Source organism: Mus musculus, chromosome 9, assembly GCF_000001635.26.
Source record: "Mus musculus strain C57BL/6J chromosome 9, GRCm38.p6 C57BL/6J".
Lineage (NCBI taxonomy): Eukaryota > Metazoa > Chordata > Mammalia > Rodentia > Muridae > Mus > Mus musculus.
Window position 1 is genome coordinate 120,326,637 of NC_000075.6, and position 19,491 is coordinate 120,346,127.

The 19,491-nt window shown below is 47.2% G+C and overlaps 1 protein-coding gene across 3 annotated transcripts in view; it reads left to right on the forward strand.

The window, feature by feature from the left end:
* Positions 1-19,491, forward strand: part of Myrip (myosin VIIA and Rab interacting protein) — a 172,582-nt gene that overhangs the window by 23,117 nt on the left and 129,974 nt on the right. For all 3 annotated transcript variants that reach the window (XM_006512128.4, XM_006512125.3, NM_144557.5), the window contains exon 2: positions 8,962-9,104. In XM_006512128.4, the coding sequence (XP_006512191.1) occupies positions 8,995-9,104 (110 nt within the window). In that variant the 5' untranslated portion in view covers positions 8,962-8,994. The remainder of the gene's footprint in view (positions 1-8,961; positions 9,105-19,491) is intronic.

The window sequence follows — 19,491 nt, forward strand, 5'->3', positions numbered from 1 at the left end:
TTGAATGCTTAGTCACCAGAGAGTGGAACTGTTTGAAAGGATTAGAAGGATTAGGAGCTCTGCCTTGTTGGAGGAAGTGGACTGGCCTTTCAAAAACCCAAGCCAGGCCAGTCTCTCTTTCTCTCTGCCTGTGGATCAGGATGTAGCTCTCAGCTTCTGCCCCAGCACCTGCCTGCATGCTGCTGTGCTCTCTGCCATGATGATCATGGACTAAATCTCTGGCACTGTAACCAAGCACCCAATTAAATACTTTCTAAGAGTTGCTGTGATCATGATGCCTTGTCACAGCATTAACACTGTGACTAAGACAGTAACTTAGTCCCAGGGGACTGCATATCTGCAGTGGACAGACATTTGTGCAGGCAAAACACTCATACACATAAAATAAAAATAAATAAATCTTTTTAAAAAAAATTCAAGCACTGCAAGCTGTTGTTGGCCTGTAGTTGAGATCTGCACATCAAATGGATGCTTCTAAATTAGTCGTTTGTTCCTTCTTGAAGGTACATCCTCTTTTCTTGTCTACTATTAGCCAACTTAATTCATCTGTTTAGGGAACAAATGGGATTTTGAGTTTTATCTGACTGTTTGATGGCAAATTCAGAATTGGAGATGTCTGAATTAGTGAGGTTTTACTGTGTTTTTAATGATGTTTTATTCTCTAGCCTAATTAATTATGTGGTTTCATTCCAAATATAGTTAGGTACAAGCTCTTATACGAATACATACTTTATTACAGACAGAAAAAATGCACCAGGTGTTTCTATAGTTGAAGGAGCAAAGACCTTCATTATCTAGTTGAAAGGAAAAGAGACATTTCTGGCACACGGCAGAGCTGTGTGTTTTGTCAAGTGCCCCTCGGTGATTTTCTGTGCAGGGGCTCTATATGAAAGTGCCTTTAGGACAGGAAGCAGGCAGGGAAAAGCTGAAGAGGCTCCACAGGCCTCTGCAGTACCCAGAGAGCCAGGATAGACGTGGGGGGGGGGGGGTTGCAGACACATCTCTCCTGCCAGCAGCACAGAAATAGACTCTGCTCTCCTACGGATACTGGACTTTTGTTTCCCTCTAAGAGCAGCGATTACCTATAAAGCCAGAAAGATGACATCAAGGTTTATTATAAACAAGGTCATTCTTTGTCACTAACATGTGAAGCATGTTTGTCTTTGTGAATATGTAGATGTGTGCTCTGTATGCCTGTGTTATATACTGATGTGCCCAGAGTTGCACCACATACATTTGTAACACCAGTGCTCTATCTGCTCCTATAGCAAAATGGGAGTCAGAGACAGGAGACTTTCTGGGAGTTCTTGGGCCAGCTAGCCTTCTGTGTGCTACAGCACAAAGTGTCAGAGATACCTAGAGTCAAACAAGGTAGCACGCAAGGGCGACCCCTCAAGGTTGTCTTCTGACCTCCATACACACACTGTGCATGCTTCCCTCTCCCACACTCTTAGATCCACACACACCATAGACCCTGCACACACACACACACATGCACACACACACACACAACACACACACACACACACACACACACACACACACACACGGATACAGTGCCCAAGGAGGCCAGCAGAGGGCGTCAGATCCTCTGGAGCTGGAGTTGCAGGTGGTGGTGGGAACTGACTTCAGCTCCTCTGGAAGAGCACCAGTGCTCTTATCAGCTGAGCCCTACTCTATCCCTTTGTATATGTTTATAGCTAGTACACCAACTTGAGAAGATTCCCTTTCTGTCTTCTTTGCTGAGTGTTTTTTAATCATTAAAATGTACTGGTTTTATCAATACAGAAAACAGTGCTTTGCTGTATCTATTGAGGAACCATGGTCTTTGTTCATTATTGTTCATTTTTCATGCGTGATGGTTTATATCAGCTGTCAACCCAACAGGACCTAGAGTCACCCAGGAAAGGAACCCTTGGGTATGTCTGTCTGAAGGCATGCCTGTGAGGCAGTTTCTTGGTTGTGCTAACTGAGATAGGAAGATCCATCCTAAATGTGCTTAGTACCAGTTTCTGGTCTGAGTTCAGTGACTTGAATAAAAAGGAGAAAGTGAGCTGAGCACCACCATCATCGCTCAGTGTTCATTGCTCAGTCTTCATCACGCTTCACTCTGGCTGTGGATACAATGTAACGAGCTGTTGCAAGCCCCTGCAGCCATTCAGACTCTGCCATGATAGACTGTACCTTGGAACTGTGAGCCAAAATAAAGCCTTCCTTCCTTAGATTGCTTTTGTAGAGGGATTTCATCACAGTACCAGGAAAAGCACCTCAAGCAATGTTAGCCTTGCATTTTAGCATAACTGCTAGCATTTTGTCACACTGCTGGTTTGGCGTGATATTGGTCAGGAAATTTGAATCTGTAATTGTAAGGGTGTTGGTTTTGTTGTGTTATATCATTACACTGTCTCTGTTTGCCTCTAGTGTCTGATGATGTTTGCCCCCTTTAAACAAGTTGGGAAGTGTCTTTTCTTTGTTCTGTTCATGGAAGACCTATGCTCACTCTTCCTTATGTGCCATATCATCAGTGAAGTCACCCAGTCCTCTGCTTTCCTTCCTGGAAACATTTTGTTGTTGTTGTTGTTGTTGTTACAGATTCAGTCTCTTTACTAGATATTTGTCAACTCAGAGTTTTCATCTTTCCTGAATCTGTTTCGGCAATGTCTTCTTAGGAATTTTTCTATCTTATCTAGTTCATCTAATTTGTTGCTTTTTAATTTTTCATTGCATTTTTTTTCTTAATCCCTTTTGTTTCTCTAAGGTCTACTGATGTCTCTTTTTTTATACATTAATGATTTGGATATTCCTTTCCATGGTTGGTGTCACTAAAGGTGTGACTATTTTGGTTATCTTTTCAGAGAATGCGCTTTAGTTTTTGAGGACGTTTCTCTACTTTTTGTATTAGCTGCTTTTCTGTTGCTGTGATAAAACACCATGACCAAGACCAACTTAGAGAAGGAAGAGTTTATTTTAGTTTACATTTTCGGAGGGAGAGTCCATCAAGGTCTGGGGATGCAACAGTGGGATCACATCTAAGCCACAAACACCAATCAGAGAGAGCGAGCTGCAAGTATCATGAGGCTACATCTGTTCAAAGCCTGACCCTAGTGACATACCTCCTCCAGCAAGGCCACGCCTCCTCAATCTTCCCAAACAGTAGCATGAGCTGGGGACTAAGCCTTTGAATTCTTTTTTTTTTAAGATTTATTTATTTATTTAATGTATGTGAGTACACTGTAGCTGTACAGGTGGTTGTGTGCCTTCATGTGGTTGTTGGGAATCAAATTTTTAGGACCTCTGCTCACTGTGGTCAGCCCTGCTCGCTCTGGCCCAAAGATTTATTTATTATTATACATAAGTACACTGCAGTTGACGTCAGAAGCTCCAGAAGATCTCATTAGAGGTGGTTGTGGGCCACCATGTGGTTGCCGAGAATTGAACTCAGGACCTTCGGAAGAGCAGTCAGTGCTCTTACCCACTGAGCCATCTCTTCAGCCCCAAGTTCAAATTGTTATGGATACCATTTGTCACTCAGTCCCTTGTCTTACTGTTTCTCTTTCTGCTTAGAAGGAAGGCCGAGTTTCTTTCTCTACTCTATCATTTTTACAAAAGTCTTTAGTTCTTGACCCCACTTGAATGATGAATTCCTCCCTTCTCCTCTCCCGCATACTTCCTTGCCTCCCTTGTGCCTTGTGAGATGCAAGTGATCAAAAGAAACAAAACCAAATGTTGTGCACCTAGGAGAGTATGTCAGCTCCTCAGGCACGGGTGCAGCAGGCCACCAGCCTCGCATTCCCCCAATGTAATGGACACATCAGAGTCCCCAGGAGAGGCTCCTAAATCCAGCTTGAATGAAGCAAACACCTAGTCCACTGCTGTAGCCCTGTCTGCTCTGGCTGGTGAGCATGGACACATTTTAGAGGAAGAGCCAGTCCATGTCAGGGAGTGAACGGAATGGAGTAGTGATCCCCCAACCCAACCCAGGCACTGCTGGCTTCAAAACAGCCACAGTGAAAACACATCTCTACCCCCATCTGTGAGCTTGTTTTTCTTTCCTGGCAGAGTTCTTCTCTCCTTCCCTTCCTCTCGTCTCCCTTCCTCTAAAAGCACGTCGTTTTCATGGGAAAGGTGTAGCATTACACTTCCTCTGTGGAAATGATATTTCTTCATTTCTAGCCAGCCAGGAGAGTGCCATGGTATTTACATCCTCACTTTTAGGACATCAGACTTCCCAACTTAATCATTAGTTTTTTCTTTGGATGCAAGGTCAAACATGCAAAGACACATGTGGACAGACAGACAGACACACAAGCAAGAACCCCACAAAACTTTGGGTTGGTAAGACTTCACTCAGGCATCTGTCCTTGTTTCTCTTCTGGTCCTGCCCGGAATGTTAGTCCTGTGAACACCGACCTTTCCCTGTGAGCATCTCAGTGTGTTCTCAGTGTCCCTGCACTGTCTGAGGTTATCTTCATTTGCAAGGTCTCTGTTGACCAGTTTCCTCCAGCAGCAGTGCCACCTTCATTTTGCTCTTGCCTTTAAAAGCTGTGGGCCACCAAAAAAAAAAAAAAAAAAAAAAAAAAAAACCTGGGCATGGTGGTGCACACTTTTAATCCCAGCACTGGGGCGAGCGGCCAGGGGGGGGAGACAGAGGCAGGTAGATTTCTGAGTTCAAGGTCAGCCTGGTCTACATAGTGAGTTCCAGGACAGCCAGGGCTACACAGAGAAACCCTGTCTCAAAAAAGCAAAAAAAAAAAAAAAAAAAAAAAAAGCCGTGAGCCACCAGATCTGGTTTACACTATGCTGGGTTTAAAAGCCAGGGTTTTGTGCATGTTGGGGTAGCCCTCTTTCAGCTGGGCTCCATCTCCAGCACCCACTGGCTTTGAACCCACTGGCTTTGATTTTTAAGTCATTAGCTTGTGATGATGATGGTGGTAGTGGTGTGGTGGTTTTGTGTCTGTAGGTACCCTCAGAGGCCATAGGCAGATATGTAGTTGTGGGCAGTTGTGCATCCCTTGTGTGGGTGTTAGGAACAAAACACAGGTTCTCTGCAAGTGCAGTGTGGCATTTAAGCCCCTTTCTGGTTCGGCCAAAGCACTGCTGAAAATCACCTGACTTCTGACAATTATATCCAAAGGGCCAGTCACATCAATTCAGGTATCCTGTGGAAGTGGCCAGGGCATATCAGCAGAGCCTTGCCGTGGTGCCATTTCCCAGTTAGCCCTGACAAGGCAGGTGCTGTTCAGGAAACTGCCTGTAGTCACATGAACTGGAACTCGACCTGCTGCCTTGTCCGAAGACTTCTTAGAGCCGATTATCCCGTAAGCCTTGTGTAGCCCCATGAGGATGGCAGAGCGTGACACTTTACTGAGATTTATTACAAAAGAGTTCCTCTGTCACAAGCTGCTTGTGGGAACAATAACTCAGCAAGCACACTTTTGGGAGGTGGCACTATAATTAAATGCTGAACTGGTATTAATTTTCTCGTTACTAAAATTTAGGATGGATTCCCTCTGTTGCATCTTGGTTGGGTGTCTGCCAGAGGAAGCAAGGTGGTAGCAGCCCAATGGACCAGGAATGCCTGCTTCTGCTGGGTGTCTGGGCTTGTACCTCCTTTCCCAGGTATCATCTTCTGAGATACGGTGCAACCTGAGTGCCCTCTGACTCAGTGGAGACGCATCTTTCCTCCACTCCATGGCACTGTCTGACTCATTGCACATGGATGATAGTTGTGCTCATTGTCAAAAGTGAAGAGCTTGCACCACTTCGCCGAAAGTGCTCTCTGTGCTCCGTTGGGGCCATTTATAGACCTCTTGAGTCTCAGTCAGTCTTTTGTAGATATGATCATATCCATGTTGCCATATCTGGCAAGCTCTGGGTATCTTATAATCTCATTTACCATTGTCAGTGATATCATGAGGCCAGGAATGACTTCATCAGGGAAGGGCTAACAAAGAGTCCTAATGGGATGCTGGTGTGTATAGTGTATGTATGGTGTAATATGGGGTATGTCTATAATATTGTATGTGTATATGGTTGATTATGGAGTGTGTATGTGTGTGTATGGTGTGTGTGTGTATGTGTAGCACTGTATGTGTGTGTAGTATATGTGTAGCATTGTATGTGTGTGGCTTGTGTGTATGGTATGTATATGTGTGTATGTATAATATTGTCTGTGTGTGGTTATGTAAGGGGGGTGTTGGTGTGTATCCATATGCAAGTGTGCCTCCCTATGTGCACACACATGTGTGGAAGCCAGAGGAGGATGTCGAGTGTCCTGCTGTGTCATTTTTCATATTGTTTCTTCAGTGAACCCAGAGCAAGGCTAGAAGTCAGCAAACCCAGGATCCTCCTGTCTCTGCCCCAGAGTGCTGAGGTTACAGGTGCATGTGTGGCCATAGCCAGCTCTTTCCCCCCTGAGACTTATTCCTAGTTTTCTGTGAGTGTTTTGCCCACACGTATGTCTGTGCACGATGCGTGTGCCAGGTTCTCACAGAGGTCAGAAGAGGGCATCAGATTTGCTAGAATTGGAGTTATATTTGATTGTGAGTCATCATGTGGGTGCTGGGAACTGAACCTGTGTTGTCTGCAAGGGCATCCAGTGCTCTTACCCACTGAGCCATCTCCAGCCCTTTAATGGAGTGTTTAAAGGAAGACGTCCATCCACATTTCTGCTGAGCCTGCCATAGGGCTCCTCTTGCTTGTGGGTGTACTGAAGGTGGTGGCTGACCATGCTCCTCCCCAGCGAGTCTCTGTCTGCTTTGGCTTCTCCTGACCCACAGGTCTAGAGGTCACTTTCCCACCTCAGTGTAGAGCAGGTGGGAGATTTGTTTTCAAGTTGCATTATGGGAAGGAGATGTTGCTAATGCTTATTAGCATTCCTGTCCTGACTTGTGGGGAAATCTGGAGATTAGTTCATATTACACAGTCACACGGTTTTAAATCACCTAACAAAAGACTTAAGAATTAAACTCACTCTGTTTTCTCCATTTATTGTTATTATTTGGAAATGAAAGAACATATAACCTTAAAAAGAATTAGCAAACCAGGTAATGGGGTAGTGGTATATGACTAATTCTAGAAATAAGGAGTCTGAGGCAGGAGGATTGTTGTGAATTCAAGACTGGTCTGGGCTACATAGTGAGTTAAATGTCAACCAGAGCTACACAGCAAGACATTGCTTTAAAAAACAGCCAAGGAGTCGGGAGGGATGGCTCAGTGATTGAAAGCATTTGCTGCTCTTTCAGAGGACCCGAGTTCAGTTTCCAGTGCCCAAGTTGGACTGCTCACAGCCATTTGCAACTCCAGTTCCAGGTGACCCAAAAGCCCCACAACAAATAGCCGCCTCGCTTCTGAAGGACCTGCACAAACATAGGATATACACATATTCTCTCTCTCTCTCTCTCTCTCTCTCTCTCTCTCTCTCTCTCTCATATTCTCTCTCTCTCATATTCTCTCTCTCATATTCTCTCTCTCTCTCTCTCTCTCTCTCTCTCTCTCTCTCTCACACACACACACACACACACACAGAAGGATCTGCTGCTCCTAGTCTTCCTAGTTTGCACACAACAAAGAGGGACAAGGGACTCAGACCCTCACATGTTAAAGCCTGAGGTCCACATTGTCCTCTGCGTGTTAGAGATGTGAGTGTGTAGGGCCAAGGCCCTGAAGCGGAGAGACAGCTATGTCAGGTGCCACTCCTTAGAGGGTGAGCGAACACAAGCCTTTTTTTCCTCTTCTGTGACTGCTCATACAATGATGTGGGCATTAGAGCTGTTTAATATGCATGTATGAAAACTAAAGTTCGTGACCCATAGTAGATGTTCATCATTCAGTGCAAACCTTATTAAAAATGTTTATTTATTATAATCCCAGTGTCATTATTTATTAAAACCCTTAATTATAATTCTTAAAATGTTTCAGATAGTTCATTGTGACATGTGTATATTACTTTTTGTTCAGCTTGAGGTTCACTCATGCAACTTAGGCTGGCCTTGAACTCCTTACATAACTGAGACCAAAACAGAAAAAAAGAATAAAATAGGTAAAAACCTAGGAAATACCTTTTAAAAAGGAACTTCCATGACCCTGAACTTCAGACCTTCCTGCCTCCACCTCTGAAGTGTGGAGATTTTAGTGGGAACCACACACCCACCTCTGCGTGCTGGGGATTGAACTCAGGGCTTGGTGTACTCTAGGCAAGTACTCCACAACTGAGCTGCACGCCAGCCCTTGTTTTATCTTACACACTCATAGAAGCATACTATACACAAAACATAAAACTTGGCTTCTCCCTCCAGCTTTATGTATCATTGGGATTTCTAGTGTTTACAGCATAGGCCTGAAGAAGAGCTTATGGGGTATAGTATCCATGGGATATTATTTTTCTAAAGAAAACTTCATAATTTATTTTGTGTTGAAATAGAATACCTATAAATAACCTGTCAAACTATAGAAATTAAGAATTCTTAACTATTGCTTTTCAGTGCTTTGTGGAGATGGGCTTCATTTTGATGAAAAGAATAGATTAGCTGCTATTGCTGGTTTGGTTTCCTCCCTCCCTCACTCACTCATTCCCTCCCTCTCTCCCTCCCCCCTCCCTCCCTCCTTCTGTCTTTGCTTCCTCCTTCCTATGGTATCCCAGGCTGGCCTCCAGCCCCTTACTGACCTTGCCCCCATGTCCTGGGCGCTGGGGTCCCAGGTGTGCTCCATCACTTCTGACATAGGATATCTTTGCCTTCACTTACGACTTGAGAACGTGAAATAGCAGATGCTCGGTTGTCCAGGTCTCTGCCGTCTGGCCAGAGCCAGCTAGAAGCAGCACGTGAGAGTTCAGAGGCGCAGGCTGCCTTTGTACGCTGCTCCACAGAGCAGTGTTTGGTCTAAGTCAGGGTTGAGGGTGGATTTGAGCCACACTGAACTCGAGCCTGTCCTCAGTCTCTGATCTCTCCTTTCACTCCGCAGATCTAGTTCAGTTGTCCGTGTTTAACTCTGATCATGGGGAGGAAGCTGGACCTGTCGGGTCTGACCGACGATGAGACCGAGCATGTTCTCCAAGTGGTGCAGAGAGACTTCAATCTTCGCAAAAAGGAGGAGGACCGGCTAAGGTGAGATAGCTCCTTTGCCTGACCTCGTTCGGATAGCAAGGCTCAGCTGTCTGTGTTATAATCTTGCACTTGGGTTTATGGAACAACCACCCTGTCCTTTCCTGATGGGCGTTCCATATCCAGTGACATGTGTCAGAAAGTACCTGGCCCAAAGGCATGACACCTGCATCACCTTAGAGTCTGGTACTGAGCCAAAGGACCTTAAGACACTACCTCAGAACCACGGGTATTTAGTGTTTGTCTCGCCTCCGTATTGCTTGCGTATTTAAGGTGCCTGGGAGAGGTTTACAAACAATGAAGAGAACTAATGGCGTCATAGGAAATACTATTTTATTCCTTAGCAGTTCCTTTAGTGGGTGTAAAACTCACAGTGGAACACTTCCCTTCTGCAGTCTTGGGCTGAATTCATTCTCCTGCCTCCCAACCAGCTGTGCCTTTTTGGGGTTGGGGGCTGGGTCTCAGGTGTGCAGTTTATCCTGTGATGGAAATGACTTCGTCTCCAGCACCAACAGAAATCGAAGGTCGTGGGAGTGGGAATCAGGTCTTAGGAATATAGTGTGGAGATGTAAGGAGAGGGGAAGACATCCTGGGAAGAGATGTGGAGAGGAAAGCAGTCACCCAGCTGCTCCCGCCCCAGGTGTACACAGCCGCCTCACAGACCTCTGGGCTGTTCTGTCATTGTGAGCCCCAGTGGACACAGAGGTGCTGACTGGTTACAAAGCAAGTAGCTCAAAGGAAGAAGGTTTTACCTGGGCTCTTAGTTTGCAGTCCATCATGGTGAGGAGGACTAGAGTGTGGAGCAGCAGGGCCCACTGCTTACACACGTAAGAGGGAGATGAAGTCAGAGGGAGGTGAGAACCGCTGCTCAGCAGGCTGTTCTGCCCCTTTATTTTTGTTCCTTCTGAGCACTGGGTCCACAGTCAGTGAGTCCTGCCTTCTCCATCACACCTCTCTGAAAGCCTCACAGATACACAGAGAGCTGTATCCCCTAGGTGGTCTGCATAGAGGTCACCTTGAGCTCTCCTGTGTGACCTTCATGTAGACGTCACCTTGAATTCTGCTATGACCTTCACATTGAGATCACCTTAAATTCTCCTACTGTGACCTTCATGTAGAGGTCACCTTGAGCTCTCCTGTGTGACCTTCACATTTCAGTCACCTTGAAATCTCCTGCTGTGACTTTCATGCTGAGGTAACTTTGAGTTCTCCCGGGTGATCTTCATAAATCTGAACATAGCGTTTCATTGTTTTATCTCAGTGACCTGCCCTTGAGTCAGTCCTGGGCTTTGAACGAGGGAGACTTGGCTGGCTCTCAAGCCTTCATCTTTAGCTTCTTCATGATTGTGCTCTTGTTTTTTGGCTTTATTTTTCTATTCGCCGTTGTTCTAGTTTGCATCTCTTGCTGTGGTACATTTGACCAAAAGCAGCTGACAGGTTACAGTCCATCATCAAGGGAAGGCAAAAATATGAACAGAAGCTGTGGAGGAAGCTGCTGGCTGGCTTACTCTCAGATTTGTGCTCGGTTTCCTTAATACACAGCTCAGGAATGCCTGCCTAGGGAATGGTGTTGCCCACAGTGGCCTGGGTCCTCCCACATTAATTAATCATCAAGATAATCCCCCCAGTCCCATCTAGGCAATTTTTCTATTGAGACTCCCTTCTCAGAGGACTCTAGGCTGTGTGGAATCAACAGCTAACTAGGACATTTTCCAAATTTAATATAGAAACTGTTCTATGAACTTCACCATTCCCTCTCAGTCCTGACAGAACGGTGTCCATACGCTGAGCCCAACACTTCCTCTGCTCCATACCCCTACTTTCCCACAGAAGAGTTCACACCAGTGTGCTGTCCCATGCTGCTCTGTAAACCTCTTTGAGTCTCTCTGTTGTTTGTGGCTTGCTTTTTAATGTCTGGAAGTCAACAGGTAGCACTTATGCAATCATGATTGCATGCTCTTTCCCTCCCTCCTGCCTTCTCCAGAACTTCGTTGGACTCTGTAGGTGGCTGATAGCTCTCTCTTCATCGCTGTTATGAGTTAGTTTATTTTTATTTCTGTTTTTAAAAATTATTTTATTTACTTACAATCCAGTCATTGCCCCCATCAGCCCGCCTCCCACAGTTCCTCCTCCCTTTCCTCCTCCCCCTTGCCTCTGAGGGTGTCCACCCCCCCCCCCAGGTCTGCCCCTTCCCTGGGTCCTCAGGTCTCTCAAGGACTCAGTGCATCTTCTCCCAGTGAGGCCAGAATAGGCAGACCTCTGCTACATACGTGCCCTGGGCCTCAGACTGGCCCCTGTGTGCTCCTGGTTGGTGGCCCAGTCTCTGCAGTCTGGGTTAGTTGAGACTGCTGGTCTTCCTTTGGGGTCGCTCTCCTTTTCAGCTTTTTTTAGTCCTTCCTCTAATCCTTATTTTTATTTCTTTGTGGTTATTTTAAAGTAGTCTTGGGAGGGAGGGTAGGACACTAAGTGGTTACTTCCCTTGTCGTCTAGAAGCCAGACAACACTTGTGAGCCTGTCTGGACTGTCTGGGTTCCTGGGGACCATGCAGAGGTGGGAGGTACTCCAGGTGGGTGTTGTATAGCTTGCTGTGGGGCCAGTAACATTGGCGTAGGGAGCTCTTTTCCTCTGATCTTGACCTTTTGACCCCCAGAGGGGTTCTGGGAATGGAGGGGTGTGGTTATCAGGACCCGGATGGTGTCTTTTAGTGTTGGTCCCTTTAAGACAATGAACACCAAGCAGACAGCACCTTGAAGGACTGCTGGGCCCAGGCTCTGCTAAATATATTGAGTGTCTAAACAGGATTCAGCGAGAAGAATAAATTAATTAGCATTAAGCCACCACATCTCCAGCTCTGTCTGCAGTGGCTTGCATTTTCCAGCAGTGAGGTCTACCGTGAGGAAGCAGCTCCTCCCTTCCTCCTCTCAGATAGATCTGGAGAAACTTCAGAGAGTATAAAAATAACCATGTTTAAGTCCATGGTCAGAGATCTTACCTGTCTACTTCATTTCTTCTATAATTCGATTTCTGAGGAATGAGGGAGGAATCAGTGTGATCTTTGTGTCAGAGAACCACACACTGCTTTTGGCCCAGTGTAGTTGTCTTAGTCAGGGTTTCTATTCCTGCAAAAACATCATGACCAAGAAGCAAGTTGGGGAGGAAAGGGTTTATTCAGCTTACACATCCATACTGCTATTCATCACTGAAGGAAGTCAGGACTGGAACTCAAGCAGGTCAGGAAGCAGGAGCTGATGCAGAGGCCATGGAGGGATGTTCCTTACTGGCTTGCTTCCCCTGGCTTGCTCAGCCTGCTCTCTTATAGAACAAAGACTACCAGCCCAGAGATGGTCCCACCCACAAGGGGCCTTTCCCCCTTGATCACTAATTGAGAAAATGCCTTACAGTTGGATCTCATGGAGGCATTTCCTCAACTGAAGCTCCTTTCTCTGTGATAACTCCAGCTGTGTCAAGTTGACACAAAACTAGCCAGTACAGTAGGTTGGTGGGAAGCAGTCCTACAGAGCAGGATGCCCTGCCCGGAAGAATCAACGGCAGCGGGATTAGGGGTGTGAGTGGTTTGCCCATGCTTTCCTCTCTATTGGGCTCCTAGAACAGTGCTTGGTACCCCAAAATAATAATGACTTGGGGTGTGATGGGGGTGCATGGGTGTGTATGTGTACATATGTGGTGGGGGTGTATGTGTGTGTGCCCATGTGTGGTGGAGGTGCATGTATGTGTATGTGCACATGTGTGGTGGGGGCGTATGTATGTGTATGTGCACATGTGTGGTCGGGATGTGGTGAGGGTTTGGTGGGGGTATATGTGTGTATGTGTGTGTGTGCCCATGTCTGGTGGAGGTGCATGTGTGTGTGCACATGTGTGGTAGGGTACATGATTCGTGTGTGTGTGTGTGTGTGTGTGTGTGTGTGTGTGTATGGTGGGGGTATATGTGTGCACACATGTGTGCACATGTGTGTGTGTGCATGCATGCACATGCTTAAGCATGCAGATGGAAGCCATGGGTCACTCCAAGTATCACACCTCAGGAGCCGTCAGCCTTGTTTTCTGAGACAGGACCCTTCTCTGGGGTCTCAGGCTCACCAACAGGACCATCAGTGGATCTGAGGCTCACAGACAGGACCCTCTCTGGGGTCTCAGGCTCACAAAACAAGCTCTGCTGGCTGGCCAGAGGGCTCCGGGCATCTGCCTGTCTCTGTCTCCCTGACACTGGAGTTGAGGTGTGTATGTGCCTACATGCCTGCCTTTTTATGCGGCTCCTGGGATTGAACTCGATGGCCACTTTCCTGTGTCCACAGCCCAGTACTGAAGATTCTTATAATCGTGTGTTATAATCTGGCTCCTGAGTTCAGACTACTGAGGTCTGAGCTTCCTGTATGACTCAGACGCAGGGGCCCACCCAGTTGTGGCTTGACTTGTTTGTGGCTTGTAAGGATCTCATGGCCGAGTCAGACATCTGGTTTGTTGTTCGACCTCAGCCCCGCCCCCCTCCACCTGGCTTTCCCTGGCAGTCTCAACATTGAGACTTCCTTTATTCGCTTCTCCAACACATAGCACTGAGAGGTTCTGCTGGGGTGGCTTTACTTACATAGATGAAATTATCATCACCAGTGAACTGTCTGTCCCCCCCTACCCCCCCCCACCCCCACCCCCCCCTGTGGCAAAATCCAGCAGCTCTCAACCAGTATCTCCTGGCTGCTTCTGCAGTTCAGAGACCTGTGAGGTCTGGCCAATCAAGTGTGAGGGGCGGGGCCTGTGTCTCTTCCAGGCTGAGGACTGAAGAGGTATAGCTCCTCCATCTCTCCACTTTCCTGCTGGGGTGACTCTAGAAGTGTCTGTTGAGCTATGACCTTACAGGACAGATGGAGCCTGATTCCCTAGGTCACTGAGCAGGGAGAAACTCTGGTGACCAGCAGGGGACGTGGTGTGAGTTCACTGGATTATGTTTCTGTAATGGTTAATCTCAGTTGTTAACTTGATGAGATCTAGAATCAGTGGGCATGCCTGTGGGGGGGGCATTCTTGTGGGGGGGTTGTCTGGATTAGGTTAGCTGAGATGGAAGACCTGTCCCCTAAGCAAAAGCATTTATTGCTATCTGCTTCTTGGCTGTGGATGGAATGTGCCCCGAGGCTCTGCTGTCATGAGTTCCCTTCTGATGGGCTTCCCTCAGACAGAGACCCAAAACAAACCCTTTCTTCAGTTGCCTTTGCCAGGGCCGTTTTACCCCAGCAATGAGAAGAGTCACTAAGGTAGCCCTGGAGACCTGGGGCTTGCTTTCTTTCTATTGACATGGCCCAGTGCTGCTCTGAGTGGTATGGCAGCCAAACATTTTATTATGCTCCAGCCCTTGACTTTGCAGATGAAGAAGACCATTCCTCAAGACCAGAGGAAGCCCAGGAAGCTAGGGGTATGGTCTAGTCTGACCCTGTCTCTTGTGCGCGCCGGACTGGCCAGCAGTAACGATGCTGCAATAGGATTCTTCTGCACACATTTATTGGGAGAGCTTGATTGCAGAGGCGAAGAGACCCCGAGCCCAGAACTGGTGCTGCTTATATAGGCCTAGGAGAGGCGTGTCTCACACCCGGATTGGTTATGCACTAAGCCTCATTTGCATGTTCCTCATCTGATTGGCTACTCTCTCTTTGTACCTCACAGCCTCATTATCATACCTCATTTGCATGTCTCACATCTGATTGGTTATATTCCCAAAGCCTCATTATCATGCCCAGGCCAGGCAGTGTCTTTGCAAAAAACTTTACTGCATATGTACACATTGGTTGTTTGTCCAAACTTATGCGTGGTGGCCAGCAGTAGTCAGTGCCACTCTGCAACGGCACATGTGGCTTCCCACACCTGTCCCTGCTGCCAGGACTCCCCAACATTAGCTATCTGCCCTCTTGTATACAGAAAGACACCCCGTGGGAAGGTCTCCAGACAAAAGCCAGGGCTTTCATGGTTCATGTGTCTGGCATGTTTACAGAGTGGACTTTTAAATGACTGTTAATTTCACAGGACTGTGGTGTTAAGATTGAGTCTTGGAGACATGGATGAGAGAGCCACAGGCTTTCAAGTTCCTCACTTAATACTCTCCAACCAGAATCAAGCCAGCATGCGTTCTGTGCTGGGCACAGGTTAGGCTTGGGAAAATTGTTTCCACTAAATGCTGCTGGCTATTGATTATCAGTGATTGTTGGACTAACAGTGTGTACTTGTACCTTGAAGGGCTAATGGGCCTGGGAGGACAGAGGAAGGCCAAAAGCAGAGGCGTGGTGATGTGTCTATCTCTGTACATCCACCCACCCACCCATCCACTCACCCATCCACCTATTCATCCATCCATCCACCTACCTACCCACCCACTCACCCATCCACCTACCCATCCATCTACCTACCTATTCATCCATCCATCCATCCATCCATCCATCCATCCACCCACCCATCCATCCATCCATCCACACACACACACACACACACACACACACACACACACACACACTTTGTGAATGGCTTCTAAGCTCAGCTCCAGGAACCTACTTGCCTCTCACCAGCAGCTATGGGGTGTCAGCCCTGCTTTGAATATAAAAGTACCTCTGTGAGCTCACGTGTCAATCCCCAGCTGCTGGCAATGTTTGATAGGCTGTGATATCTTGAAGAGATGGGGCTCAGCTAGAGGAAGAGGGTTACGAGAGACAGACTGTGGGCTTTGCTAACCTGGCCCACTTCTTCTCCTGTGTCTGCTTCCTGGTCCACAGGGAATGAGCTAGCAGCTGCCACATATGCCTGCCACTGTGGACCTTCCAGGTCCCATGCCTTCCCCCAGAGGAAAGCTTTATCCCCTCAAAGCGTGGGCCCAAATAAATGGTTTTTCTCTTATTTCTTGTTAGGCATTTAGTTAGCTACAGTTTGAAAACTAATACAGAGGGGAGGTTCTCATACCCGGGGACCTGTTGCACTGCATAGAATAGAATCAGCTTAGCATGCACACGTGTGCATGTGTGCGTGTGTGTATGTCAGTACGCATGAGGAGGTCATTAGGTGACGTGAGGGAATTGGTTTTCTCATTCCACCATGTGGCTCCCAGGGATTGAACTCCAGTCCTCAGGCTTGGCAACAAGCACCTTTACCTCTACAAAGCCATCTTGCCAGCCCCTCAATTGCCTTTTTCTAAGGTAGAAAGGACACAGCATTTTAAAGGAGGTAGCGCCTTTCCCCTCAGCCATTCATTTCTATTTTAAACAAATGAAAAGTTTATGATGCAGAATGACATTTTCAAAAAGTTTCTGTTGCTAAAAGTAAACCTCCTTTGTCCTCATTGCCCGTTGTTTCGGATGCTACAGTTGGTGTGATGGACTAACCAATCCTCCTGGTTACATCTGCTTTTGAAGCTGGGGTCCTGTCTGCACCCAGTTGGTGGTTTCTGGTGTAACTATGTGTTTCTAGTGTATCTGTCTGCCCACATACCTCCTTCTTGGCTGTCCTTGTCCTTGAGATTCTGTGTCAACTGTAGCATTAACAAATACACACATGTGCACACACATACACAAGCACATGCATGTGCACACACAAGCACACACATGTGTACACACAGAATGCTAATGCTGAGGGCAGAGTCAGTGAGTTCTGTGGTGGGGTGAGAGGCCCGATCCTGCTCTGTTTGAGTTTCCACACAGTGGGGGAAAGCCCAGCCAGCTGAGTGAGACACCTGTGGAGAACTCAGGGCCTTGGAGAAGGCAGGAGACCTCGGGGAGTGGAAAGGGGGTGGAGTGGAAAGAGTCTCACAGCCAGAAGGGCCTCAGGAGATTCGGGTCCTCAGATCTCCTCTTTATTGCTGGCATTCCATTAATAATGGAAAGGCCAAGCGTCTTACAGCAAAGCTGCTGGGGTATTCATTCATTTGCTTCAGAGCCCTGCTTTGAATGTCAGGAGTCTCCTGGGGAAGTGGGAAGCAAGCCACAGGACAGGAGAATGGGACTAGTAAATGAAGCAAGGGCCTTCCCTCTTGAGGAAGATTCCAGAGGCTAAGCAGAGCCCTGCAGGCATACTTGCGAACTATAGCCATGTGAGAGAGTCCCCACCTTTTCCAGAGCCCAGCTAAGGAGAGGGCTAGGCAGACATACTGAAGCAGAGGGCCCTTTCACGGGAGCCTCAGGAATTTCCAGGCAATTAAGATGCTAGTCAGGCAGCAGGGAGCATCCTGGGTAAGTGGTAAAGACAGAAAGGTGCTGTGTGTCTCCAACACCAAATCAGTCCTGGCAGCCGGGCAGGAGGGAAGCTCCTTCGTGGTGATTCTCCCTTTACTGTTCTAATGGCGGCTGATAGAGGATGATGCTTCGAGAGCCCCACATTCCCCCAACAACCCCGGAGAACCCTCATTCTTGTTTGTTCATAAACTGGAGAAACCGAGGCTCCAAAACATTCTCAGGCTCACACAGTGAGAGGTGGTTTCAAACCTACCTGAGTCACTGTGAAGGGAGGATGGTCCCCACTGTCCTGGTGTGGAAAGCAGGAATGCCCAGGACCCTGGATCAGAAGGACTGAAGCTAGAACCATCCTGAAGCCAGCACTGCTGCTAATGCCTGCTGTGTGCTCAGAGATGGGGGAGTTCCGGGGTTTGCAGCCATACGTGGTGGAGGACACGGTAGCCTTTGACTATGCATGCCACCCACATCTCAAGTGCTTCAAGGCCAAAAGCAAATGTACTCTAGAAAAAAACGCACAAGGCTGCAAGGATCAAGCGTGAAGACGGAGTGCAGAGTGTCCTGGTGGTTTCTATATTGATCGCACCTCAAAACGTCCCTAAGTAACACTTCAAATAAAGTGCCTTACTATGATAATGCCACCTCTGTGTAACATGGACACCCAGGCGGTTTAAACGGTTTTTTTTTTTTTTTTTTTTTTTATTTATTATATGTAAGTACATTGTAGCTGTCTTCAGACACTCCAGAAGAGGGCGTCAGATCTTGTTACAGATGGTTGTGAGCCACCATGTGGTTGCTGGGATTTGAACTTCAGACCTTCTCGGAAGAGCAGTCGGGTGCTCTTACCCACTGAGCCATCTCACCAGCCCTGGTTTAAACGGTTTTAAAGGTAGAGTTTTCCCGATACTTTGATTAGCTAGTCCGGCCCTGGATGCCTGGCTTAGCGATTAAAGACTTGTAAAATCAAAGAGGAAGCTTTCTTTCTTAATTGGGGTAGAGCGAGTTCTTTTTAAAAGTTATATTTCTTTTCATTTAGTGTGTTTTGTGGTGTGTGTGTGTGTGTGTGTGTGTGTCTGTGTGCCTGTGTGCACTCACATGTGCTGCATTAAACATCTGGAGGTCAGAGGGCAGCTCACTGAATTGATTCTCCTCCTGTCCTATGGCTTCTGGGATCAAATTTGGGTTGTCAATCTTGACAGCAAGTGTTTTTCCCCACTGAGCCCTCTCATGCCTGCCTTTTCTTTTAGGACATGATCTTGTGTGCCCTACTGACTTTGAATCTGCTCTCTAGCTGAGGATGATGGGTGACTTGGAATTTCTATATTTTGATTGCTAGGATTACAGGCGTGTAACAAACACCACACCCAGTTTATGCAGTTCAGAGTGGGGTAGAAGTGTGAAAGCCAGGGCTCAGTACAAGCTAAGCAAGCACTGAAGCAACTGAGCCCCGGCCCCGGCCCCGGCCCCAGAGCGCTCCATCCTTCTTTAGATGCACCTGTAAGTCTAGCCTAATTGTTGAGTCATCTGTAAGGAGAGAGAGGTCTCGACTGTAGGAGTCAATCAAGGTCTTGACTGTAACATGTTTTAAAAGGAAAATGTGCCATGTGCGCATCACACTCACAAGGGAGCTGCGTGAAACACTGGACAGAAGGAAGCCTGCCGTGTACCTCTGATGTCAGAGGCGGAGCTTACTTCTGAACTGACACATGGCTCTTTTCTTTGTTGAGGTGGGATTAGAACCCAGGGCCATTTGCATGCTAGGCAAGTGCCTTGCCACTAAGCTACACCATACCTCCAGGCCAGCACATGGCTTTTGGCCAGCCTCATTCATATTTTATGCCACATCACTGACACACATCTTCCTCTGGGGTGTGTTTACTGGTTAGGAGGAGTGTTTTTATGTACACGAAAAGGAGCCTCGAGCATTGAAGAGAGGCATAGCCCTGCTTTGAATTCCTCCTGCAGCCATTAGGAGTGCTTTCCTAACAGCCTGCTCTTGGGTCTGAATCCTGGGCTTTGTTTACTTTCTCACTGCAAATGTCAGCGGCTCAGCTGCTGAGCCCTGATAGAGCTTTTGTGGTTCTCATTCTAGATCTGACCTTTAGCACCCAGCCTTCTGGCCAGCTTTTCTTTGGCATAGCGTGTGTACTGAACTGGCTTCCAAGGGACAGCAGAGA